We start from the raw sequence: 26,726 nt of genomic DNA on the forward strand, positions 1-26,726 counted from the left end.
GGGTGTACTTCATCAAAGCAGTAACCTGCTGTGTATTCCAGCATGGACTTGTTTCTATATTGTAATATTCTGAAGTCCTGAAAAGTTCTTTCATACCTGAGCAGTGTCTGTTTTTTCTGCAGAACTTAAGTGCTCTTCCTTGACCTTCCAGGGCATTTTACTGCTGCCAGGATTGGATCCAGTAGCAGCTTCAATCCATTCTACCTCTGAACCCTGAAGCATAAAATCAATTAAAATACTCTCCATTAACTATGACAAGTGTATCAATAGGATCCAATTAGTCTAATTTTAAGGGATTTCACAGTCAAAGTATGTAACTATCATACTGATCATGCATTTCCTATTAACAACTTCTTTCACCTTTGTCAATTCAATATTACATGAGCACCTTACACTAATACCAAAGATGAAACAGCAATGACTTCATATCCAAATGCATTTAATTTCCTTCCGCAATCCTAACTGACTATTCAATGTCGAACTTAAAATTCTTACCATCTTTTCGTATTAATGTTTTAGATTTCAAAGATTGATTTAATTATTTTTTCCTTATTAAAGACACTCAATGTGCCAGTAACATTTTAGTTATCTTAAATTCCTAAAGTCTAGAATCCACAAAAAACATAGCAGGGTTAATGACATACAGTATTCAAGATCACTTCTAGTCAATTTTAAAATCTTCCGATAATCAGGCAATTATTTTCAAACATCATTGTTTCATGGGTCACTACGTTCAAAATGTACATTTTAGTTTAGGATGCATTGACAAATATAAATATATTTAAAAAATGTTTTGTATATGATACTAAGGCAGAGTAAGATAATGGTTCAAAAAGGTTAAAGTAGTTGAAGGAGTCAATAGAAAGTTAATTCAAATTTAAACATTCACAAGATTGACAGATGTTTATCCGCAAAACAGATTGTTGCTTAAAATATTGAATGCTCATCAACATAGTTGATTTTAGGATGGGTTTATAGAACTGTTCATCCAGGAGACAAAATTATTTATTGCTCCAGATAAACAATTTTCTGTTTCTTTCACTTTTGGCTTTGCTTAATTGATATTTGCTCAGCTTTGTCACAAATTAATCGAATAAAAATTCGTAGCCGATTTAATAAAATTGTAAATGGGATGAATCTCAGTTTGTGCATATAATTATCTGTTGGTCTTCTAAAGAATATTCTCTACTTGTCATACATTAAAAAAGCAAATGAACGACCCAAGATCAATAGCAGCGGACCTGACCATCCAAGTGAATATCATGCTTTTGAGTCACCTACTTGATAATGTTAAATTGTCCAAGGTCACAGTAGTTGCTAAAGTCTGAATAACAATTGAAGAAGTTTACAGCTGAATTGACAATAAAGCAACTAATACATTCAAATTTATTGAATTGTATATGAGAGTGGCCACATGATTTATTGAATTGTGTGTTTCAGTTAATAAATTATCAGTAACATTAATTTAATCCATTAAACTATGCTTTTAAAAAGGCACAAATACATTGTATAATGTTGATCAGTGCAATATTTTAAAACACTATATACAAAGCTTATTCAGTGACACATGTGCCAAAAATCTCAATCTTTCTGCCCCTTAAAAACAAATATTAAAATCCTTCTGCATTCTGATGTTCACTCATCACCCCTGTGCTTGCTGACTTACATTAGACTCCTGGTCCAGTAACGCCTTGATTTTAAAATTCTCATCCTTGGGTGCAAATCCCTCCATGACCTCGTCCCTCCAAATTTCTGTAACCTCCTCCAGCCTGTAACCCTCCAAGAAATCTGCATTCCTCCAATTATGGCCTCTTGTGCATCCTTCACCCCACCATTGGCGACTGTGCCTTCAGCTGTCCAGGCCCTAAGGTCTGGAATTCCCTCCCAAAACTTCTCTGCCTCTCCACCTCTCTCTTCTCCTTTAAGACGCCCCTTAAAACCCAATTCTTTGACTAAGCTTTTGGTTACCTGTCCTAATATCTCCTTAAGTGACTGGTCGTCAAATTCTGCCCGACAATGTTCCTGTGAAGCACCTTGGGATGGTTTACTATGTTAAAGGCGCTATATAAATGCAAGTTGTTGTTTTCAGCAACAGTTTGGAGTTTTGCCAGCTAGAATCAACAAATAGAGTATTTCTGAGTTGTATCTATCAACTTGCCCCCTACATTCCACTATTATCTCACTGATCCAGAATTTCTGTGTCCACCAAGGACTGAATGGTGCAGACTGAACTAAAACACTCTTTTCACCTCCAAGTCTTCAGCTTGAATTTATCCTGGATGCTTGGGATGAAAGTCTCTGGTCTCTGCAGATTACAAGGACTCTCAACCTACTTCATATTGGAGACTGGCCAACAGCACAAAACAGTCCACAACTTGGCATTCGCCTTGCTTTGCTTATTGGTAGCCTCACTCATTCAGACCAGGTGACCGGTGTCGGAACTAGAAATGCCATACCGCCCCAGTAAGGGAGCTCCCCTGAAACTTGGTTAAAGACATTGTTGAGGCACAGTATTTCATAAACAGCACCTGGCCTGCCCAATGGGGGGTGGAACGGCTGAAATCCCATCTTCTTGAATTCTAAGCTCTCTAGCGGTCAATACTGCCAATCAGGGAAAGGTGTAGCCAGAAAATGAGTGTTACACAATTATAATTACAATTTTTAAATGGTTGTATGTGTTTTTGTTCCATTTATAGCAGTCACAGCAACATAAAAACTTTGTTAGATGCCTTGTTTTCCTATTTTAAGCCTATACGTACAGAAGAACTGTCACTGAATTCATCAGTTTTTTCCATTAGCTTCTTTTTCTTCTTTTCTTTTTTGTTTTTCTTTGATTTTTTCTCCTTTTTCTTCTTGGAATTAACAGAATGTTCCTGCAAGAGTGCACATTTTAACTGTTTAAAAATCAGAAAAATTACCACTATATGAATTCACATCTTACTATTTCATACCAATGATTTAAACTTCAATGTAGGGAGCATGATTAAGAAGTTTGCAAATCATACAAAAATTGGTCGTGTGCTGAGGAAGAAAGTTGTAGACTGCAGGAAGATATCAATGGACTGGTCAGGTAGGCAGAAAAGTGGCAAAGGGAATTCAATCAGGAGAAGTGTGAGGTAATGCACGTGGGGAGGACTAATGAGGCAAGGGAATACACAACAAATGCTAGGATGAGAAGTTTACTGAGAAGTGCATGTCCACAGATCCATGAAGGTTAGCAGGACAGGTAGATAAGGTGGTTAAGAAGGCATACGGGATGCTTTCCTTTATTAGCCGAGTCATAGCATACAAGGAAGTTATACTCGAACTATACAAAACATCGGTTAGACCACAGCTAGAGTACTGCATACAGTTCTAGTCACCACACTACAGGAAAGATTGCACTTGAGAGGGTACAGAGGAGATTTACAGGGATTTTGCCAGGACTGAAGAATTTTAGCTAGAAAGATTGGATAGGTTGGGGTTGTTTTCTTTGGAACAGAGGAGGCTGAGGGGAGACTTAACTGACACGTATAAAATGATGAGGGGATTAGACAGAGTGAATAGGAAGATCCTATTTCCCTTAGCAGAGAGGTCAATAACCAGGGGACATAGATTTAAAGTAATTGATAGAAGGAGTAGAGGGGAGTTGAGAATATTTTTCACTCACCCAGAGAATGGTGGGGGTCTTGAACTCCCTGCCTGAAAGGGTGGTTGAGGAAGACGCCTCAATGCATTTAAAAAGTACCTGGATATGCACTTGATGTGCCGTAACCTACAGGACTAAGGATCAAGAACTGGAAAGTGGGATTAGGGTGAATAGCCCTTTCGGCTGGCACAGACACTATGAGCCAAATGGCCTCCATCTGTGACATAAATTTCTACGATTCTATGATTTATTGCAAAGAAACACCTCTTGTTTAAAAACATCCCAATATATGTGTCAGCCTTGGCTCAGTCATAGCACTCGGGCCTGAATCACAAGGTTGTGGTTCAAGGCCCACTGCAACAACTTGAGCACATAATCTAGTGACACATCAATGAAATACTGAGGAAGTGCTGCACTTTTAGCGGTGGCATCTTTCAGATGAGACGTTAATCCGAGGTCCTGTCTGCCCTCTCAGATGAATGTAAAAGATTTCACGATTATTTGAAGACGAGCGAGGAGTTCTCCCAGTATCCTGACCAAAATGTATTGGAAAAAATTTGCAGGGATAAGGGAAAAGAGCTGGCAAATGGGATTAATTGGATAGCTTTTTCAAAGAGCCAGCACAGGCAAGGTCGGCTGCAAGATACAAGAACATAAGAAATAGGAACAGGAGTAGGCCATACTGTCCCTCCAGCCTGCTCCGCCATTCAATAAGATCATGGCTGATCTGATCATGGACTCAGCTCCACTTCCCTGCCCGCTCCACATAACCCCTTATCGTTTAAGAAACTGTCTATTTCTATCTTAAATTTATTCAATGTCCCAGCTTCCACAGCTCTCTGAGGCAGCGAATTCCACAGATTTACAACCCTCAGAGAAGAAATTCCTCCTCATCTCGGTTTTAAATGGGCGGCCCATTATTTTAAGATCATGCCCTCGAGTTCTAGTCTCCCCCATCAGTGGAAACATCCTCTCTGCATTCACCTTGTCAAGCCCCTTCATAATCTTATACGTTTCGATAAGATCACCTCTCATTCTTCTGAATTCCAATGAGTAGAGCCCAACCTACTCAACCTTTCCTCATAAGTCAACTCCCTCATCTCCGAAATCAACCTAGTGAACCTTCTCTGAACTGCCACCAAAGCAATTATATCTTTTCGTAAATATGGAAACCAAAACTGCAGTATTCCAGGTGTGGCCTCACCAATACCTTGTATAGCTGTAGCAAGACTTCCCTGCTTTTATACTCCATCCCCTTTGCAATAAAGGCCAAGAATACCATTGGCCTTCCTGATCACTTGCTGTACCTGCATACTATCCTTTTGTGTTTCATGCACAAGTACCCCCAAGTCCAGCTGTACTGCGGCACTTTGAAATCTTTCTCCATTTAAATAATAACTTGCTCGTTGATTTTTTTCTGCCAAAGTGCATGTCCTCACACTTTCCAACATTATACTCCATCTACCAAATTTTTGCCCACTCACTTAGCCTGCCTATGTCCCTTTGCACATTTTTTGTGTCCTTCTCACACATTGCTTTTCCTCCCATTGTCAGTAAACTTGGCTACGTTACACTCAGTCCCTTCTTCCAAGTCGTTAATATAGATTGTAAATAGTTGGGAGTCCCAGCACTGATCCTTGCGGCACCCCACTAGTTACTGGTCGCCAACCAGAGAATGAACCATTTATCCCGACTCTGCGTTCTCTGTTAGTTAGCCAATCCTCTATCCATGCTAATATTACCCCCAACCCCTTGATTTCATAGTCATTTTGGGCTTGATGTAAGCTATGTAAATATACAATTTGTTTTAAAATTCATAGACACAATTCACAACTGGTCCAACAATATGACTGTTCAACTGTCAAAACTATCCCTAGATATGACTCTAAAACATCCGTGCTAACATAGAAACATAGAAAATAGGTGCAGGAGTAGGCCATTCGGCCCTTCGAGCCTGCACCACCATTCAATATGATGGCTGATCATGCACTTCAGTACCCAATTCCTGCTTTCTCTCCATACCCCTTGTCTCTTTAGCCGTAAGGGTCACATCTAACTCCCTTTTGAATATATCTAACGAACTGGCCTCAACAACTTTCTGTGGTAGAGAATTCCACATGCTCACAACGGTCCTCATCTCGGTCCTAAATGGCTTACCCCTTATCCTTAGACTGTGACCCCTGGTTCTGGACTTCCCCAACATCGAGAACATTCTTCCTGCATCTAACCTGTCCAATCCCCTCAGAATTTTATATGTTTCTATGAGATCCCCTCTCATTCTTCTAAATTCCACTGAATATAAGCCTAGTCGATCCAGTCTTTTTCATAATTCAGTCCTGTCATCCCGGGAATCTGTCTGGTGAACCTTTGCTGCACTCCCTCAATAACAAGAATGTCCTTCCTCAGATTAGGAGACCAAAACTGTACACAATATTCAAGGTGTGGCCTCACCAAGGTCTTGTACAACTGAAGACCTCCCTGCTCCTATACTCAAATCCTCCCGCTATGAAGGCCAACATGCCATTTGCCTTCTTCACCGCCTGCTGTACCTGTATGCCAACTTTCAATGACTGATGTACCATGACACCCAGGTCTCGTTGCACCTCCCCTTTTCCTAATCTGTCACCATTCAGGATAATAATCTGCCTTCCTGTTTTTACCATCAAAGTGGATAACCTCACATTTATCTACATTATACCACATCTGCCATGTATTTGCCCACTCACCTAACCTGTCCAAGTCACCCTGCAGCCTCTTAGCATCCCCCTCACAGCTCACACTGCCACCCAGCTTAGTGTCATCTGCAAACCTGGAGATATTACATTCAATTCCTTCGTCTAAATAATTAATGTATATTGTAAATAGCTGGGGTCTCAGCACTGAACCTTGCGGTACCCCACTAGTCAGTGTCTGCCATTCTGAAAAGGATCTGTTTATTCCTACTCTTTGTTTCCTGTCTGCCAACCAGTTCTCTATCCACGTCAGTACATTACCCCAATATCATGTGCTTTAATTTTGCACGCTAATTTCTTGTGTGGGACTGTGTCAAAAGCCTTTTGAAAGTCTAAATACACCACATCCACTGGCTCCCCCTTGTCCACTCTACTAGTTACATCCTCAAAAAATTCTAGAAGATTTGTCAAGCATGATTTCCCTTTCATAAATCCATGCTGACTTGGACCGATCCTGTCACTGCTTTCTAAATGCGCTGCTATTACATCTTTAATAATTGATTCCAACATTTTCCCCACCACTGATGTCAGGCTGACCGATCTATAATTCCCTGTTTTTTCTCTTCCTCCTTTTTTTAAAAGTGGGGTTACATTAGCTACCCTCCAGTCCATAAGAATTGATCCAGAGTGTATTGAATGTTGGAAAATGACCACCAATGCATCCACTATTTCTAGGAAAGTGCTGTGGCACTTTCAACGGTTTAGAAAGCAACTGTAGTATTTCAGTTACTGAACAGACAATTTTCTAATGATATTGGTTTACATATTCAAATTCAAGCTAATCATTATACTTTGGCAATTGTTATTTTGGTATAATGAAAATTCCTTTTAAGTTTCCTCAAAATGGACTTTAATTTCTAATTCACAAAGATGTAGACTAATTAACATTCATAACAATATTTAAACAGTAATAAATAGGTTGATCTTATTTGCCTAAGAAATGCCTACTTGAAATCGCAATGAAAGAATTTTTAACGTATTTATATAGCACCTTTAACATAGTAAAACATGCCAAGGCACTTCACAGGAGCGTTATCAAACAAAATTTGACACCGAGGCACATAAGGAGATATTAGGACAGGTAACCAAAAGCTTGGTCAAAGAGGTAGGTTTTAAGGAGCGTTTTAAAGGGGGAGAGGGAGGTAGAGAGGTGCTGAGGTTTAGGGAGGGAATTCTAGAGCTTAGGGCCCAGACAGCTGAAGGCACTGTCCCCAGTGGTGAAGCAAAGGAAGTGGGGGATTATCAAAAAGCAGAATTGGGGGAACCCAGAGATCTCGAAGGGTTGTAGGGCTGAAATAAGTTAGAGATAGGGAGGGACGAAGGTATTAGTAAATAGGATAAGAATTTTAAAATCAAGGCGTTGCCAATTTAGGTCAGCAAGCACATGGTGATGATTGTACTGGACTTGGTGCGAATTAGGATATGGGCAGCAGAGTTTTGGATGAGCTCAAGTTTATGGAGGGTGCAAGGTGGGAGGCCAGCCAGGAGAGCAATGGAATAGTCAAATGTAGAGGTAACAACGACATGGATCAGATTTACATTTTATATCATAAGATTAACCCTTATGTCACAACTGGGCATACTAGAGAAGCGGGTGCCACTGATGAGATAACTTGCCTGGTGGCAACCATTCCTAGTTTGACATTTTCACTTGACTTCTTCAATCACTTGGCTTTGAATGGGTGAAAACTTGACATTTAAGCCAAGGACCAACTTTTTGTAACTCCTGCCTCCAAAATAGCAGATGATAGCCAGAAGGAAAAGAATTAAGCAGAAAATGTAAAATTTTTTCAAAACAATTAGAATAAATGAGATAGATTAGGCTAAAAGAGACCAAAAAAATTAATAAAATGTCAGAGGAAATAGGAAATAGAAGAAAAACACATGAGCAAAGATTAAGTATTTGCATTGTTTAAAACTGCATTTGAAGTTTTTATTTTTGTATCTTATCATAAATGATAGAATAATTAAGCTACTCTTGACATCTGGGCAGCTTTATAGCTATAATAGTAAGTGTATGTTTCAGTGTCGCAGTATCTGACACTATTTAAGTACCTGCTCCAGAGAGCCTGTAATTTCTCCAGACTTGCTGGTAATCTAAAAGGGAATGAATTTGCATTGATATAGTGCCCTTCATGACCTCACGGTATGCCAAAATGTTTCAAAGCCAATGAATTACTTTTGAAGTGTAGTCACCGTTGTTATGTAGGTAAATACGTGATCACAATTCAGTTAAATTTAGAGTAGTTATGTAAAAGGGCAAAGATAGATCAGGAGGAAAATTTCTTAATTGGGGAAAGGCCAATTTTAGTAAGCTGAGCTGTGATTTAATAAAGTGGACTGGCAAAAGGGGAAGGTCGTCGGGAAATGGCTGCCTCAACTTTGAGGCTTCCTGCATCCTTCTCACTGCTACAAGAAGCCTCTGTGCTGATGGCAATGTACTTTTATTAAAAAATGTTCAAAAATTAAACAGCTACAAAGAACTACAAAAATGGCCGAGTGCCAATGTTTTTTTCACACTGAGCATGCGCGAACGCTCCAATGCGCACGTGTAGCGTTGCCGGCAGGAAAAAAACTAATTTAAATAGTACCCGCACCCGCCCACTTACAAAATCGGCGCGCGTGTAGGCTCCGCCCCCCTGGGCGCCACGCCAAGCAGACAAGGAGCTGCAGAACGCTCCAGAATCGTCGTTTTTTTTCCGGCGCCGTTTTAGGAGCGAAAAACGGGCGCCCAGCTCGGAGGGGCACCCGTTTTTTATCATGTGGAAACTTGGGCCCATAAAGAGGAAGAGGATTGTGGGAACAAGGGTTCACACTAATTGGGTACCTCACTATTCTTTCTGCGCAGTTTGTGCGACCAGCACACAAAGAGTTAAAAGTTAAAACAGCTTTCTGCTGAGCATGGGTTGTAAATTGGGTATGGGGATTTTAAAGCAAAATCTATCACCACAGATCAGAGGGCTGACCTGCGTGAGGAATCAAATTACTTCTGTTTAGGGAATGCAGAGTTTTATTGCAGCATTAAAAAAATTTAGAAGAGTTGAGTGACTGGTTGTTTAATTTATGCTGTTATTCTGTTGGTATTTGTTGCGTTGGTGTTGTGGTAATGTTACCAGAGGTGTGATCAACCTGGATTAGTCATGTGAAGTTCAAATCCCAGCTTGGGCTCTTGTAAAGCTGAATTTTACTAAAATAGTTGTATATTTGCTGTATCTTTGATGTACCATGATTTATTGGTAGTATACATAGAAAGTTGTGATCAAAGGTAAAGATTAGTATAAGGGATGCGAGTGAATGACTGTTTAGCAGCTCACACTGGAATCGGAGAGCGTGATATCGCGTAAGCAACTTGTGCATACACTGGTTTTGTGAATTGTGTGTCTCAGCAGCTCTGGTTTTGTGTAGTATAAAAAGATTTGTGCACTCATACTGACTGTGGATGGTCAGCAGGCCGGGGCCATTAGAGGGAGCAACGTACGGCAGCCCGGCCTGGAAATCGGCGCGGTCCCGGCCTGCAAAACCATCAGCAGGCCGGGGCCATTAGAGGGAGCAATGTGCAGTGGCATGGCACTGCAGGGAGCAGCGCATGCTGCTGCAGGAGGGCGACGGCTGTGAAGAGGGCGACTGGATTTGACGTCACCCAAATCCAGGTCGCTGATTGGAGTGCGGGCAGGTACAGCTGGAGTGGCGAGGTCGGGCAAAGGAGCGGCGAGAGTTCGTAAAGGGTCGTGATCGGGGCCCAGGAGAGGCATGAGTTCGCGGCCCATAAGAGGAGAGGGCCCAGGGGCAGCACGGGCCAGCCCACACTCTGTGTGCGCGCTAGGTCCGTGCAATAGAGCTGGTCACCCGTCGTCTTAGTTAATCCTCGCCACTGGACCAAGACCTAGCTCTGTCAAGCCCATGTGGTGGCTGGTGTGCAACGGCCACATGTTGAAAAAATCCACGCACAGGCATCTGCCACCTTTCAAGATGTAGTTCGGGATCTGGAATATTAGGTCCTTCATTGAAACACCTGTGAACTTATCCCTTTTTGGCATGGAAGCAAGTCATCCTTGTTTCGAGGGACTGCCTATGATGATGATAATGGATAGTATGAGACCTGATTTTGCATTACTACATCGGAGCGTGTGTGCAATCTGGTGTTTAAAGTTACAAAACGAAAAACAAAAAAGCAGTTCAACAGCTTGGTGACCCCCAATGTGAATTTTTTCAAATTTCATTGACCGAATTAGTCCGATGGGATTTTGTCTCACCAAAAAGGGGGCAGGCAAAAGGCTGGTTAGTTTAACATCTGTAGTGGGGAAAATGCTTGAAACTATCATTAAGGAAGAAATAGCGGGACATCTAGATAGGAATAGTGCAATCAAGCAGACGCAGCATGGATTCATGAAGAGGAAATCATGTTTAACTAATTTACTGGAATTCTTTGAGGATATAACAAGCATGGTGGATAGAGGTGTACCGATGGATGTGGTGTATTTAGATTGTCAAAAGGCATTCGATAAGGTGTCACACAAAAGGTTACTGCAGAAGATAAAGGTACGCGGAGTCAGTGGAAATGTATTAGCATGGATAGAGAATTGGCTGGCGAACAGAAAGCAGAGAGTTGGGATAAATGGGTCATTTTCATGTTGGAAATCAGTGGTTAGTGGTGTGCCACAGGGATCGGTCCTGGGACCACAACTGTTTACAATATACATAGATGACCTGGAAGAGGGGACAGAGTGTAGTGTAACAAAATTTGCAGATGACACAAAGATTAGTGGGAAAGTGGGTTGTGTAGAGGACACAGAGAGGCTGCAAAGAGATTTAGATAGGTTAAGCGAAAGGGCTAAGGTTTGGCAGATGGAATACAATGTCGGAAAATGTGAGGTCATCCACCTTGGAAAAAAAAACAGTAAAAGGGAATATTATTTGAATGGGGAGAAATTACAACATGCTGCGGTGCAGAGGGACCTGGGGGTCCTTGTGCATGAATTCCAAAAAGTTAGTTTGCAGGTGCAGCAGGTAATCAGGAAGGCGAATGGAGTGTTGGCCTTCATTGCGAGAGGGATGGAGTACAAAAGCAGGGAGGTCCTGCTGCAACTGTATAGGGTATTGGTGAGGCCGCACCTGGAGCACTGCGTGCAGTTTTGGTCACCTTACTTAAGGAAGGATATACTAGCTTTGGAGGGGGTGCAGAGACGATTCACAAGACTGATTCCGGAGATGAGGGGGTTACCTTATGATGATAGATTGAGTAGACTGGGTCTTTACTCATTGGAGTTCAGAAGGATGAGGGGTGATCTTATAGAAACATTTAAAAATAATGAAAGGGATAGACAAGATAGAGGTGGAGAGGTTGTTTCCACTGGTCGGGGAGACTAGAACTAGAGGGCACAGCCTTAAAATACGGGGGAGCCAATTTAAAACCGAGTTGAGAAGGAATTTCTTCTCCCAGAGGGTTGTGAATCTGTGGAATTCTCTGCCCAAGGAAGCAGTTGAAGCTAGCTCATTGAATGTATTCAAATCACAGATAGATAGATTTTTAACCAATAAGGGAATTAAGGTTTACGGGGAGCGGGCGGGTAAGTGGAGCTGAGTCCACGGCCAGATCAGCCATGATCTTGTTAAATGGCGGAGCAGGCTCGAGGGGCTAGATGGCCTACTCCTGTTCCTAATTCTTATGTTCTTATGTTAAATTCACTCCTCCAAAAGTAGTATCAGCCATAAGGTAGAAGGTGTTCTATTTTGCCTTTTACAGTCGCTATCGTGCCCATTATCAACAACACAAATGCTCCCTTTAGTTGATGCATGATGATGTTTTCACTGGAATGTCAATTTTGTAGTGATATAGTCAAAAATTTAAAGAGGGCATAATATTGCTCTATATATCAGAGATACAATCAAGTAACTATTAACTTAATCTGGTTAATCAATGAGGCAGTGGAAACCACAGTTGGCACCAGTAAACTTTGTTTCCTCGGACAAGCCTATCATCCCAGGAATCATTCTAGTCAACCTTCGTTGTACCCCCTCTCAAACGAATATTTTATTCCTTAGGTATGGAGACCAAAACTGTACACAGTACTCCAGGTGTGGTCTCACCAAAGCTCTATACAATTGCAACAAGACTTCTTTAATCTTATAATCCGACCTCTTGTGATAAAGGCCAACATACCATTTGCCTTCCTAATTGCCTGCTGTACCTACACGTTACCTTTCTGTGTTTCGTGTACAAGGACACCCAAATTCCTCTGAACACAAACATTTTATAGTTTCTCACCATCTAAAAAATATTCTGTTTTTCTATTCCAAAGTGAATAACCTCACATTATACTCCATCTGCCACCTTACTGCCCACTCACATAACCTGTCTATGGGCCCAAGTTTCCACACGATAAAAAACGGGCGCCCCTCCGAGCTGGGCGCCCGTTTTTCGTGCCACAAAGTGCGCCTAAAAAAACCCTCCTTATTCTCCACCTCCCTGCAGGTCCTCTGGCCCTCGGCGCGGCACAGCAGGAGCTGTAGGGGGGCGGAGCCAGGTCCCTGCGCTGAAAACAGTGCCGGGACCTCTGCACATGCGCGCTACAGTGGGCACGCAAGTGCAGTAGCTCCAGGCGCCCGAAACTGTGTGGGAGGGGCCCGAAGCACGCAGCCCCTAGCCCTGGCCGAATGGCCTCACTGGGGCTGCGTGAATAAGGCTCCTCCCACGGCCAGCTCCCGCTTTCCCCCCTGCCCCCGGAGCGGACCCGACCCGTCTGCCGCTCCTGCTCCCCCCCCCCCCCACCCCCCGGACCGGACTCGACCCGCCTGTCGCTGCCGCTCCTGCTTCCCCCCCGGACCGGACCCGACCCGACCCGACTATCGCTGCCGCTCCTGCTTCCCCCCCGGACCGGACCCGACTCGACCCACCTGTCGCTGCCGCTCCTGCTTCCCCCCCGGACCGGACCGGACTCGACCCGCCTGCCGCTGCCGCTCCTGCTTCCCCCCCGGACCGGACCGGACTCGACCCGCCTGTCGCTGCCGCTCCTGCTTCCCCCCCGGACCGGACCCGACTCGACCTGCCTGTCGCTGCCGCTCCTGCTTCCCCCCCGGACCGGACCCGACTCGACCTGCCTGTCGCTGCCGCTCCTGCTTCCCCCCCGGACCGGACCGGACTCGACCCGCCTGTCGCTGCCGCTCCTGCTTCCCCCCCGGACCGGACCGGACCCGACTATCGCTGCCGCTCCTGCTTCCCCCCCGGACCGGACCCGACTCGACCCGTCTGCCGCTCCCGCCCAACTCGACCCGACTCTACTCCCGTCCCCGGACTGGATCCGACCTAACCTCCCTCCCCGACCTGACCCCCCCACCCCCCCCGACCTGGCCTCCCTCCCTCCCCGACCTGACCTCTCTCTCTCTCTCGCCCCCGCCCCCACCCCGCCCGCAAATATTATTTGTATAATATTTGTATAAGTATAACTAAGGATTTATTGTAGAATTTAATGACTTCCCTCCCCCGCTCCCGGACTGGATCCGACTTGACCTCCCCCTCCCCGACCTGACCTCCCCCTCCTCCCCGACCTGATCTCCCCCTCCTCCCTGACCTTCTCTCTCTCTCTCTCTCTCCCCGACCCGAACCGACCCAATGCCACCTACCTGTAAATCTGGTGCTGGGGACGGGCCCTGCCCGAAGTCTCGGGCCGGCCCGTTCAGCCTTCGGTCCCGAAAGGCCTGCCTGAAACACTTTCACACAGGTAGGAAGATGGTTTATTTAATCTTTTCTTTGCTTATAAATGTTTATTCAGGTTGGATTTATTTGTACAAGTATAAATAAAGATTTATTATAGAAGTTAATGACTTCCCTTCCCCCCCCCTCCCCCCCCACCTCGTTCTGGACGCCTAATTTGTAACCTGCGCCTGATTTTTTAATGTGTAGAACAGGTTTTTTCAGTTCTACAAAAATCTTCACTTGCTCCATTCTAAGTTAGTTTGGAGTACGTTTTCACTGTGGAAACTTTGAAATCAGGCGTCAGTGGCCGGACACGCCCCCTTTTGAAGAAAAAATTCTGTTCCAAAGTGGAACTGTTCTACCTGACTAGAACTGCAGAAAAAAAAATGTGGAGAATTGCGATTTCTAAGATAGTCCGTTCTCCACCAGTTGCTCCTAAAAATCAGGCGCAAATCATGTGGAAACTTGGGCCCAATATTCTTTTGCAGACGCTGTGGCTTCCTCACAGCTTACTTTCCCCCCTATCTTCGTATCGTCAGCAAACTTGGCTACATTACACTCGGTCTCTTCATCCAAGTCATTTAGATTGTAAATAGCATTGGTCCTTGCAGCAGTCAACTTGTAACTGCCTGGCAACCTGAAAATGACATAATTATTCCTACTTTCTGTTTTTTGTCCTTTAACCAATCCTCTATGGTCCAAAGTATCCCGAAGATAATCACGGCCCCACTCTCTTATTTTGTCCTCTAATTTTGTTTCCTTTCTACCGAATGGTGTCAAAAAGAGAGACCATATTCTGAAGCACCAAGACCTGCGACACTGGAGCTGTAGTTTTGAAAACCAATATATGTAATGTCTCTCCAGTTCACTGGTGCGTTTAGTAACCATTGCATACAGCATGGAATTTTTGTTTTTTATTTAACCTGATATTGATTTATTTTAATTTATTCATTTAGTTACTAATTGTTTAAAGTTAATTTGAGTAGGTCACCTTTTCCTAAATGGTGTTGCCCCTAAAGAGAGGCACTCCTTGTATCCTGGTAAACTAGGGTTTACACCAATCCCCAAATTGCCCCCAGTCTATTTTAAAATAGGACCCATGGAAATATTGCCTATGTTTTGCATCATAGATGATGACTAGGTATCAGTTGAACACCAACAAGCAATATCTACTGGCTCACTGGATACCTTTTGGGACCAGTGAGCAATACATGGAACCCTGACTTCAGCATTTGATTTCACCTTTGTATTTTAGTTTTCTTTAATTTCTTTTGTTTAAAATCAGTTTGCTTGACTGACCTTTGTGAGCATTTAGTGATCTCTCCCATTTAAGGGGAGGTACTTGATGTATCCTGGTCAGGTTGGCTTTATTTCAATTCCACAATTCAAATATAGGCTGGGTATAAACCAGTATGGACACTAGGAGTCAAGTGAAAGTTAATATTGGTTGAACCTCCCTTACCCGGCACCTGGCCTGTGGCAAATCAGGGATTTTACTGGATGAGGGGTGGTCATCGAACCCGTGGGGGGATGGTGGGGAAAGAGAGGAGGTCGGCGGGCCCCGAAGAGTAGGCGTATTTGAGGGAAGTATTTATCCAAGGTACATACATCCAACTTACAGTTTTAGTGACCACAATGGAAATGTCAAGTATCTCATGTCTTGCAAACCACTTGGATTTTTAAAATAATCGCAAATTTCTCATACTAATTTTTTATAATTGCACCACTGTATTTTGATTATTCAAAAGGTATTTGATTATATACATGTAATTAATAAAGCTATCACCTTTTCTTTTATGAAGACTCTGCATATGATTATTACTCAGTTTTATGGTAACATTGATGATATCAATTTTAATTTTTAAAAATCTTGGAAAAATCTACTGGGAAAAAAGTAGGAGCATATTTTTTATTAATATATACAGCAAGCAAATGAAATTTTAATTGCAAATAATTAAAATGAAGACAGCAAGTGGTAAGGGGATCTTCTCAGTCTTTAATGCATATCGACATTATGTCAAAGTCTTCACACGTGTTCAAATGTATTAGTACAAATACATTAATTGGAGACTAAATGCTTTGTTTTAATTACTAAATTTAGAACACTTTATTGGATAAACATTCAGCATCAACAGATCTTGATGACATTAGTATTGCAAAGACTGGTCCACAGGTTGAGAAAACAGAACTATCAATCTCAATAAATTAAAATTAACAAGGCTTCATAAAAGATGCATAAAAACATACTTCAACTGTTACTTCATCATCTCTTTTGATTACTCAGTTGATTAGAACACAGCCATACAGACAAGGACCAAAATTCAAACTCCAGTCTCTGCTTAATTAGCTGGACCTCAATTGGCTTCAGCACTCCTTTGCTAAAGAGGGACAAAAGAAATGGCCAGGGTTCCTGCTCCTTATAGTAAATTATGTTGGAAAACATATATGCATGAATTCAGGTGGGGATAGCATTTGGCTCAACTGTGATGCCTCACATGGTCACACAGTTTGCTGAAACTTACTGTCTATGCTTACAAACGTGGGTGAGGTACCAAGGTAGCCAGGGCCCATGGAACCATACTCCAAAACTATATTGATGTTGATGACAGAACGGATTAGGCGGTGGTCCGTCCAGTAGTCGGTGGCTCCTGTCATGGTGCAGGTGATGCGCACGTCCTTGCGATCCCTTGTTCAAACGATGACGTAGTCGAGCAGATGCCAATGCTTGGAGCGGGGATGTTGCCACGATGCCTTGTACTTGTCCCTCTAGCGGAACAAGGTGTTGGTGATGACAAGGTCGTGTTCCAGGCATTTTGTCAGGAGCAGGATACCGCTGGAGTTGGTTTTCCCTACCCACTTTCTGCCGATCACGCCTTCCTTACTGACTCTGGTGTTGAAGTCGCTGAGAAGGATCAGCTTGTCGTCTGTAGGGACACGGGACAGGGATTGTTCGAGGCTGAAGTAAAATCCCTCTTTGGCCTCATCCCTTGCATCGAGTGTAGGGGCGTACGCGCTGATGACTGTGGCGCACTGGTTCTGAGATAGGGTGAATCGGAGAGTCATGAGACGTTAGCTAATCCCACAGGGGAAGTCTGAGGCTGTCGACTAGCTCGTTCTTGATGGCGAAATCGACTCTGTCGAGGCGGCGTTCTTCCTCTGGTTTGCCTTTCCAGAAGGTGGTATAATCTCCACCTTGTTATTTGAGCTGGCCTTCCCCTGCCCACCGGGTCTCGCCTAGGGCAGCGATGTCGACATCAATGCATCCAAGTTCCCGGGCAACGATGGCGGTGCGGCGTTCCGCTCTGTCACTGTTGGAGTTATCCATGAGGGTCCTGGCGTTCCAGGTCCCGAACTTCATTTTGAACAGTGGAAGATGCATGCGCACGAGTTCTTTTAACGTGGGATGGCAGAGCATGGTCTTGGTCCAGTGGCAAGGGGTTCCAAGACGACTGGAAACTAGGCACTGCGGCAGGAGCCTCGTTGCCTACGGCGAGATACAAGCCGTAAGCTCGGCGCTGGGCAGCGCCCTTTGGTGAGGTGGTGAGAAAACCGAGGCCTGGCTGAGGGCAAGCATTGGGAAGGTCAGAGGTCCATTTCATGGAAGGAGGAGAGGTCAGAGTGACCACAGCCATTTTGCACACCATGTGCTCGACAGAGCTCTGCCAATGGCCAGGGGGCAGCCAGAGCGTCGCTGAAGGGGTGAAGGCCAGGACGTCACCGGTGGAGTAAAGATCAGGACGTCGCCGGAGGATTGAGGCCCAAACGGCGTCGGAGGATCATCAACATCAATATAGCCCCAAAGCGACAACTGCAACAGAAGCAGTACTGCAGAAAAATCAACGCTGGGGCACTCAAAGACCCAGCTAAGAGAGCCATATACAACCAGTGCCTTGCTACTAACCTGGCAACCCTTGACGACCCCGAGATGCAGAGTGCCCACAGCACTTGGTCAGCCATCCAGGCCACCATAACCAGTGCCTGCGAAGAGATGCTCAGTCACTCAACCCTGAAACACCAGGGCTGGTTTGATGAGAATGACCAGGAGATCCAAGAGCTAATAAATCATAAGCGCAGGGCATTTCTGAACCTAAAACAACCCAACTCGGGAGCAGAAAAGCAGCTTTACTGGCGGCTTAAGGCCGAGGTCCAACAAAAAACCCGCGACCTAAAGAATAGACGGTGGGTGGAGAAAGCACAGGAGATTCAGCAGCTGGCCGACAGCCATGATGTGCGAGGATTCTTCACCGCAGTCAAGACCACCTACGGCCCAAGCACCCAAGGCCCCACCCCACTGCTGGCCAAGAACGGGGAGACACTCATCAAGGACACCGAGGCAGTCAGGATCCGCTGGAAGGAGCACTTCGAAGATCTCCTTAATTGAGGCTCTGCCTTTGACACGAGTGTCCTTGATTCCATCCCACAGCAAGCTACCCGCCACCATCTCAGCATAACCCCAGCTCTGCAAGAGGTAGAAAAGGCCATCAAGAACGGAAGGAATCCCCCGAGGCACTAAATTATGGCGGAGGCGCACTATTGGCACAAATGCATTATCTCTTCTCTCTCATCTGGAAGGAGGAGAGCATGCCGGGAGATCTCAGATACAGTAATCGTGACCATCTTTAAAAAGGGGGAAAAGTCCGACTGCGGCAACTACAGAGGAATTTCCCTATTGTCAGCCACTGGGAACGTTAGCTAGAATCCTCCGCAACCATAAGCTTGGTGGCAGATTTGAGGACCTAATCTTCAAACACTCTCTTCCTCAGGCAACCAAAGGCTGCGCTGGCGCACTGGAGGCGGTGTTGAACCTCATCGTCGATGTCTGCTCCCGAGGTATGGGAAGTGGTCCATATTGTCCAGGGCCGCGCCATGGATTTTGACGACTGGGAGGGTAGTGCTGTGTGGCAGGGTCAGGTTGGTGGAGGACCTTTGTCTTATCGATGTTTAGTCTAAGGTCCAAAGAAACAAAGAAAATAGGTGCAGGAGTAGAGCCTGCGAGCCTGCACCGCCATTCAATAAGATTATGGCTGATCATTCCTTCAGTACCCCTTTCCTGCTTTCTCTCCATACCCCTTGATCTCCTTAACCGTAAGGGCCATATCTAACTCCCTCTTGAATATATCCAATGACCCGGCATCAACAACTCTCTGCGGCAGGGAATTCCACAGGTTAACAACTCTCTGAATGAAGAAGTTTCTCCTCATCTCAGTCTTAAATGGCCTACCCTTTTTATCCTAAGACTATGTCCCCTGGTTCTGGACTTCCCCAACATCAGGAACATTCTTCCCGCATCTAACCTGTCCAGTCCCGTCAGAATCTTATATGTTTCTATGAGATCCCCTCTCATCCTTCTAAACTCCAGTGAATAAAGGCCCAGTTGATCCAGTCTCTCCTCATATGACAGTCCAGCCATCCCTGGAATCAGTCTGGTGAACCTTCGCTGCATTCCCTCAATAGCAAAAACTTCCTTCCTCAGACTAAGAGACCAAAACTGAACACAATATTCCAGGTGAGGACTCACTAAGGCCCTGTACAACTGCATTAAGACCTCCCTGCTCCTATATTCAAATCCCCTAGCTATGAAGGCCAACATACCATTCGCCTTCTTTACCGCCTGCTGTATCTGCGTGCCCACTTTCAGTGACTGATGAACCATGACACCCAGGTCTTGTTGCACCTCCCCTTTTCCTAATCTGCCGCCATTCAGATAATATTCTGCCTTCGTGTTTTTGCCCCCAAAATGGATAACCTCACATTTATCCACATTATACTGCATCTGCCATGCATTTGTCCACTCACCTAACCTGTCCAAGTCACCCTGCAGCCTCTTAGCGTCCTCCTTACAGCTCACACCGCCACCCAGTTTAGTGTCAGCCGCAAACTTGGAGATATTACACTCTATTCCTTCATCTAAATCGTTAATGTATACTGAAAAGAGCTGGGGTCCCAGCACTGAGCCCTGCGGCACTCCACTAGTCACTGCCTGCCATTCTGAAAAGGACCCGTTTCTCCCAACTCTCTGCTTCCTGTTTGCCAACCAGTTCTCTATCCACGCAAGTACATTACCCCCAATACCACGCGCTTTGATTTTGCACACCAATCTCTTGTGCGGGACCTTGTCAAAAGCCTTTTGAAAGTCCAAATACACCACATCCACTGGTTCTCCGTTGTCCACTCTGCTAGTTACATCCTCAAAAAATTCCAGAAGATTCGTCAAGCATGAGTTCCCTTTCATAAATCCATGCTGACTTGGACTGATCCTGTCACTGCTTTCCAAATGCACTGCTATTTCATCCTTAATGATTGATTTCAACATTTTCCCCACTACTGATGTCAGGCTAACTGGTCTATAATTACCTGTTTTCTCTCTCCCTCTTTTTTTAAAAAGTGGTGTTACATTAGCTACCTTCCAGTCCATAGGAACTGATCCAGAGTCAATAGACTGTTGGAAAATGATCACCAATGCATCCACTATTTCTAGGGCCACTTCCTTAAGTAGTCTGGGATGCAGACTATCAGGCCCCGGGGATTTCAGCCTTTAATCCCATCAATTTCCCCAACACAATTTCCCACCTAATAAGGATATCCTTCAGTTCCTCCTTCTCACTAGACCCACTGTCCCCTAGTACATTCAGAAGGTTATTTGTATCTTCCTTTGTGAAGACAGAACCGAAGTATTGGTTCAATTGGTCTGCCATTTCTTTGTTCCCTATTATAAATTCACCTGAATCCGACTGCAAGGGACCTACGTTTGTTTGTACTAATCTTTTTCTCTTCACATATTTATTGAAGCTTTTGCAGTCAGTTTTTATGTTCCCTGCAAGCTTCCTTTCGTACTCTATTTTCCCCCTCTTAATTAAACCCTTTGTCCTCCTCTGTTGAATTCTAACTTTCTCCCAGTCCTCAGATTTGTTGCTTTTTCTAGCCAATTCTTATGCCTCTTCCTTGGCTTTAACACATGCTTTCGTACGCCAGTTTAGCCTCTGAATGTACGCAGATGCAGCATCGTCCGCGTACTGTAGTTCAACGACAGAGGATGGGGTAGTCTTGGATCTAGCCTGGAGGCGACGAAGGGTGAACAGGTTCCCACTGGTTCTATAATTTAGTTCCACTCCAGCGGGGAGCTTGTTGAGTGTGAGGTGGAGCATTGCAGCGAGGAAGATTGAGAAGAGAGTTGGCGCGATGACTCAGCCCTGCTTGACCCCAGTTCGGACGTTGATGGGGTCTCCGCAACCATCTTCTCCATGTGGCTGAAGAGCTCCTCCCGGAGTCACAGTGCGGATTCCGTCCACTACGGGGCACGACGGACATGATCTTTACGGCGTGACAACTGCAAGAGAAATGCAGGGAACAGCACCACCCTTGTACATGGCCTTCTTTGACCTCACAAAAGCCTTTGACACTGTTAACCGCGAGGGACTATGGAGCGCCCTCCTCCGTTTCGGCTGCCCCCAAAAGTTTGTCGCCATCCTCCGCCTGCTGCACGATGGCATGCAAGCCGTGATCTGACCAACGGATCCACTACAGACCCGATCAACATCCGAACTGGGGTCAAGCAGGGCTGCGTCATCGTGCCAACCTTCTTCTCGATCTTCCTCGTTTCAATGCTCCACCTCACGCTCAACAAGCTCCCCGCTGGAGTGGAACTAAATTATAGAACCAGTGGGAGCCTGTTCAACCTTCGTCGCCTCCAGGCTAGATCCAAGACCTTCCCATCCTCTGTCGTCGAACTACAATACGGGGACGACGCTTGCGTCTGCGCATATTCAGAGGCTGAACTCCAAGTCATCTTTACCGAGGCGTACGAAAGCATGGACCTTACACTAAACATCTGTAAGACAAAGGTCCTCCGCCAACCTAACCCCACCATACAGCACTGCCCCCCCCAGTCATCAAGAGCCTGGCCCTGGACAATGTGGACCACTTCCCATACCTTGGGAGCCTATTATCAGCAAAGGCAGACATCGACTGCCTAAGGAAGAGAGTGTTCAAAGATCAGGCCCTCAAATCTGGCACCAAGCTTATGGTCTACAGGGCGGTAGTGATACCCGCCCTCCTGTATGGCTCAGAGTCGTGGACCATATACAGTAGACACCTCAAATCGCTGGCGAAATACTATCAATGATGCCTCCGCAAGTTCTTGCAAATACCCTAGCAGGACAGGCGCACCAATGTCAGTGTTCTCGATCAGGCCAACATCTCCAGCATCGAAGCACTAACCACATTCGACCAGCTCTGTTGGGCGGACCACATTATCTGCATGCCGGACACGAGACTCCCAAAGCAAGCGCTCTACTCGGAACTCCTACATGGCAAGCGAGTACCAGGTGGGTAGAGGAAATGTTTCAAGGACACCCTCAAAGCCTCCTTGATAAGGAGTAACATCCCCACCAACACCTGGGTGTCCCTGGCCAAAGACCGCCCTAAGTGGAGGAAGAGCATCCAGGAGGGCGGTGAGCACCTCGAGTCTCGTTGCCGAGAGCATGCAGAAAACAAGCGCAGGCAGCGGAAGGAGCGAGCAGCAAACCAGTCCCACCCACCCTTTCCTCCAACGACTGTCTGTCCTACCTGCGACAGAGACTGTAATTCCCGAATTAGTTCGGTCACCTGGAAACTCATTTTTGAAGTGGAAGCAAGTCTTCCTCGAGTCTGAGAGACTGCCTATGATGATGACTCCAACATAAGTCTGTGTCTTTAGGAAAATTGCTCTAAACCCAGGTTTTGTTTCTTTATTTGGCCCATTACAACCCCGCCCCCACCCCCAACCCCCCGCCTTTTGCCTTGCACTATCATATCTTTTGTCATTTAAATCACTTCTGCCTTTCAATCTTATCATAGACCTTCCCTTATTTCTTTTCTCCCCTCCCCCCCTTTCTCTGCCTCTGTGCTTGCTTAAAACCTGTAATATCTGTAACATTTTCCAGTTCTGATGAAAGGTTAATTTGAGAGTATTGTCGTTGCTTGGTTTCACTCTTACATACTAACCATAGACAGATCACTTCTAGCAATGGCTCCTCTACCCACCCCTGCAAATCATTTTGGGACCACCCCACCGCCCCCCAAATGGTTCCAGCCTTGGCCTCCTCCTCATTTACATGCTGCTCCTTGGTGACATCATCCAGAGACATGGGGTCAGCTTTTACATATACGTTGTTGACACCCAGCTCTCTACAGTTTCTCTTGATCCCTCCACTTTCTTTGTGATATCAGACCGCTTATTCGACATTCAGTCTTGGATGAGGCATAATTTCCTCCAGCTAAACACTGAGAAGTCTGAAGCCCCTGCCAGAAGCAACCATATTCTTTCCCCAAACTCCAATTGCCTGCCTGGTGACTGTCAGGCTGAACCAGCCTGTTTGCACCCTCTCAGCATCTTACTCAACCCTGAGCTGAGCTTTTGACACTACATCCACTCCATCACAAAGACTGCCTACTTCCACCTATGTAATATTGCCTGCCTCCATCCTTACCTTAGCCCATCTGCCACTGAGATCTTCATTCATCTTTGTCAGCTCCAGATGATTAATCCACTATTTCCTGGTTGGCCGACCATCTTTCACCCATTTGCAAACCAGCTTATCCAATGGTCTCGTCCCATTTTCAACAGTTCTGCTCTCATCCCTGCCCTTCTCTCCCAAAACCATGATATGGTTTCCTATGTCCTCATCTTCCACCTCACCAGCCACCACATTCAATGGATCATCCTCCGCCATTTCTACCACCTCCAGCCCAATGCCACCACCAAACACATCTTCCCCTCCCCTCCCCTCCCAGCGTTCCAAGGAGACCATTCTCTCCACGATACCCTGGTCCACTCTTCGGGACGCTCGGTGGTCATGAAAGACGCTATATGAATGCAAGTCTCTCTTTCTTTCATCATCCCCAACACCCACTCCCCTTCCCACGTCACCTTCCCATGCAAGCACAGGAGACATAACAGCTACCCATTCAGCTCCTTCCTTCCTTCCCACCGTCGAGGATGCCAAACATTTCTTCCAGGTGAAACAGTGATTTATTTGCACTTCTTTCAAATAAATATACTGTATTCACTATTCACAATGCAGTCTCCTTTACATTGCAGAGACCAAACGCAGGATGGGTGATCGCTTTGCTGAACAGCTCCATTCAGTCCACAAGCGTGACCCTGAGCTACCAATCGCTTGTCATTTTAATTCTCTGTTCCACTCCCACTCTGACTTCTCTGTCCTCGGCCTCCTACACTGTTCCAATTAAACTTAACAGATGCTCTTTCAATTAGGCACTTTACAGCCTTCCAGACTCAACATTGAGTGCAACAATTTCCAGATTATAACCAGTGGTTCCATTTTTTCGACAGTAGGTGATGGTATTGATTCTGCTGCTGCCATTCACAGCTCTAGACCCACATTTTGTTTCATTTCTTGTCCCATTACAACTCCCCCTTTGCCTTGCACTATCATCCCTTTTGTCATTTAATCACTCCTGTCTTCCACCCTATCACAGTCCTTTCCTTTTTTTCATTTCTCCCCTCCCCCTTTCCCTGTCTCTGTGCTTGCTTAAAACCTGTCAGATCTCTAACTTTTTCCAGTTCTGATCAGGTCACAGACCTGAAAGGTTAATTTGGTTTCTCTTTCCACAGATGTTGCATGAGCTGTTGAGTATTTCCAATATTTTCTGTTTATACATATTTATATCATTTTTTCCCCAATCCTGTTATGTTTTAGCATTACCTAATAAGAACATAAGAAATAGGAGCAGGAGTAGGCCATAAGGCCCCTCGAGCCTGCTCCGCCATTCAATACGATCATGGCTGATCCGATCATGGACTCGGGTCCACTTCCCTGCCCGCTCCCTTATCGGTTAAGATATAAACTTATCGGTTAATATTCCTTTCATGTCCCCTGTCAAGACTTCAGTTTTATATATTCTGATTGATCTATCAAAGAAATTCTTAGGATGAAGTCAGTTACAGAAATTCATAAACTATCAAAGCAATTCTAACAATACTGTGTGCGTGTTACTTTTCCATCACATTAAGCCACGAACGCAAGCGTCAACCGTATTGTAATTCAATGACAGAAGCTGGAACAACCTTGGATCTGGACTGGAAGTGTCGGAGGTTGAACAATTTCCCGCTTGTCCTGTAGATTAACTCCACTCCAGCAGGGAGCTTGTTAAAGGTGAGATGAAGGTGGATTTCCAGAAGGCATTCTATAAGGTGCCACATAAAAGGTTACTGCACAAGATAAAAGTTCACAGGGTTGGGGGTAATATATTAACATGGATAGACGATTGGCTAACCAGCAGAAAACAGAGTCGGGATAAATGGGTCATTTTCCGGTTGGCAAACAGTAACTAGTGGGGTGCCACAGGGATCGGTATTAAGGCCTCAACTATTTACAATCCATATTAATGATTTGGATGAAGAGACTGAGTGTAATGTAGCCAGTTTGCTGATGATACAAAGATGGGTGGGAAAGCAAGTTGTGAGGAGGACACAAAGAATCTGCAAAGGGATATAGACAGACTAAGTGAGTGGGCAAAAATTTGGCAGATGGAGTATATATAATGCGGGAAAGTGTGAGGTTATTCACTTTGGTAGAAAAAATAAAAAAGCAAATCATTAGTTAAATGGAGATAAATTACAAAATGCTGCTGTACAGAGGGACCAGGGGGTCCTTGTGCATAAAACACAAAAGGTTAGTATGCAGGTACAGCAAGTAATCAGGACGGCAAATGGAATGTTGGCCTTTATTGCAAGGGGGATGGAGTATAAAGTAGAGAAGTCCTGCTACAACTATATAGGGTATTGCTGAGGCCACACCTAGAGTGCTCCGTACAGTTTTGGTCTCCTTATTAAAGGGGGGATATACTTGCATTGCAGGCAATTCAGAGACGGTTCACTAGGTTAATTCCGGAGATGAAGGTTTTGACTTATGAAGAAAGGTTGAGTAGGTTGGGCCTATACACATTGGAGTTCAGAATAATGAGAGGTGATCTTATTGAAATATATAAGATAATGAGGGGGCTCGACAAGGTAGATGCAGAGAGGATGTTTCCACTCATAGGGGAAACTAAAACTAGAGGCATCGTTTCAGAATAAGAGGTCGCCCATTTAAAACTGAGATGAGGAAGAATTTCTTCTCTCAGAGGGTTGTAAATCTGTGGAATTTTCTGCCCCAGAGAGCTGTAGAGGCTGGGTCATTGAATATATTTAAGGCGGAGATAGACAGAATTTGGAGCAATAAGGGAGTTATGGGGAGTAGGCAGGAAAGTGAAGCTGAGCCATGATCTTATTGAATGGCAGAGCAGGCTCGAAGGGTCAAATGGCCTACTCCTGCTCCTGCTTCTTATGTTATGTTCTTAAGCATTGCATCGAGGAAGACTGAGAAGCACGTTGGTGCAATGACACAGCCTTGCTCAACCCCGGTCTACACTTGTATTGGGTGTGGTGGATCTGTTGGTAAGAATCACGGCTTGCATGTCATCGTGAAGCAGGCAGAGGATGGTGATAAATTTTTGATGACAGCTGAATTTGAGAAGGACACTCCATAATCCCTCACAGTTGACAGAGTCGAAGGCCTTTGTGAGGTCAAAGAAAGCCACGTTAGAGGTTGATGCTACTCCAAGCTACGTCACGGCAGGCAAGTTCCAGGAGGACAGAGAAAACGCTTCAAGTACACCCTCAAAGCCGGTT

General features: G+C 45.0%; 1 protein-coding gene across 1 annotated transcript in view; it reads right to left on the reverse strand.

The window, feature by feature from the left end:
* The window catches only part of cwf19l2 (CWF19 like cell cycle control factor 2), a 265,425-nt gene that overhangs the window by 200,329 nt on the left and 38,370 nt on the right, over positions 1-26,726 (reverse strand). Inside the window, exons 3-4 of the mRNA XM_070891309.1 lie at positions 2,760-2,873; positions 97-213 (exon numbers count right to left, since the gene is read on the reverse strand). Coding sequence (XP_070747410.1) covers positions 97-213; positions 2,760-2,873 — 231 coding nt within the window. The remainder of the gene's footprint in view (positions 1-96; positions 214-2,759; positions 2,874-26,726) is intronic.

Source organism: Pristiophorus japonicus, chromosome 10, assembly GCF_044704955.1.
Source record: "Pristiophorus japonicus isolate sPriJap1 chromosome 10, sPriJap1.hap1, whole genome shotgun sequence".
Taxonomy (NCBI): Eukaryota; Metazoa; Chordata; class Chondrichthyes; family Pristiophoridae; genus Pristiophorus; species Pristiophorus japonicus.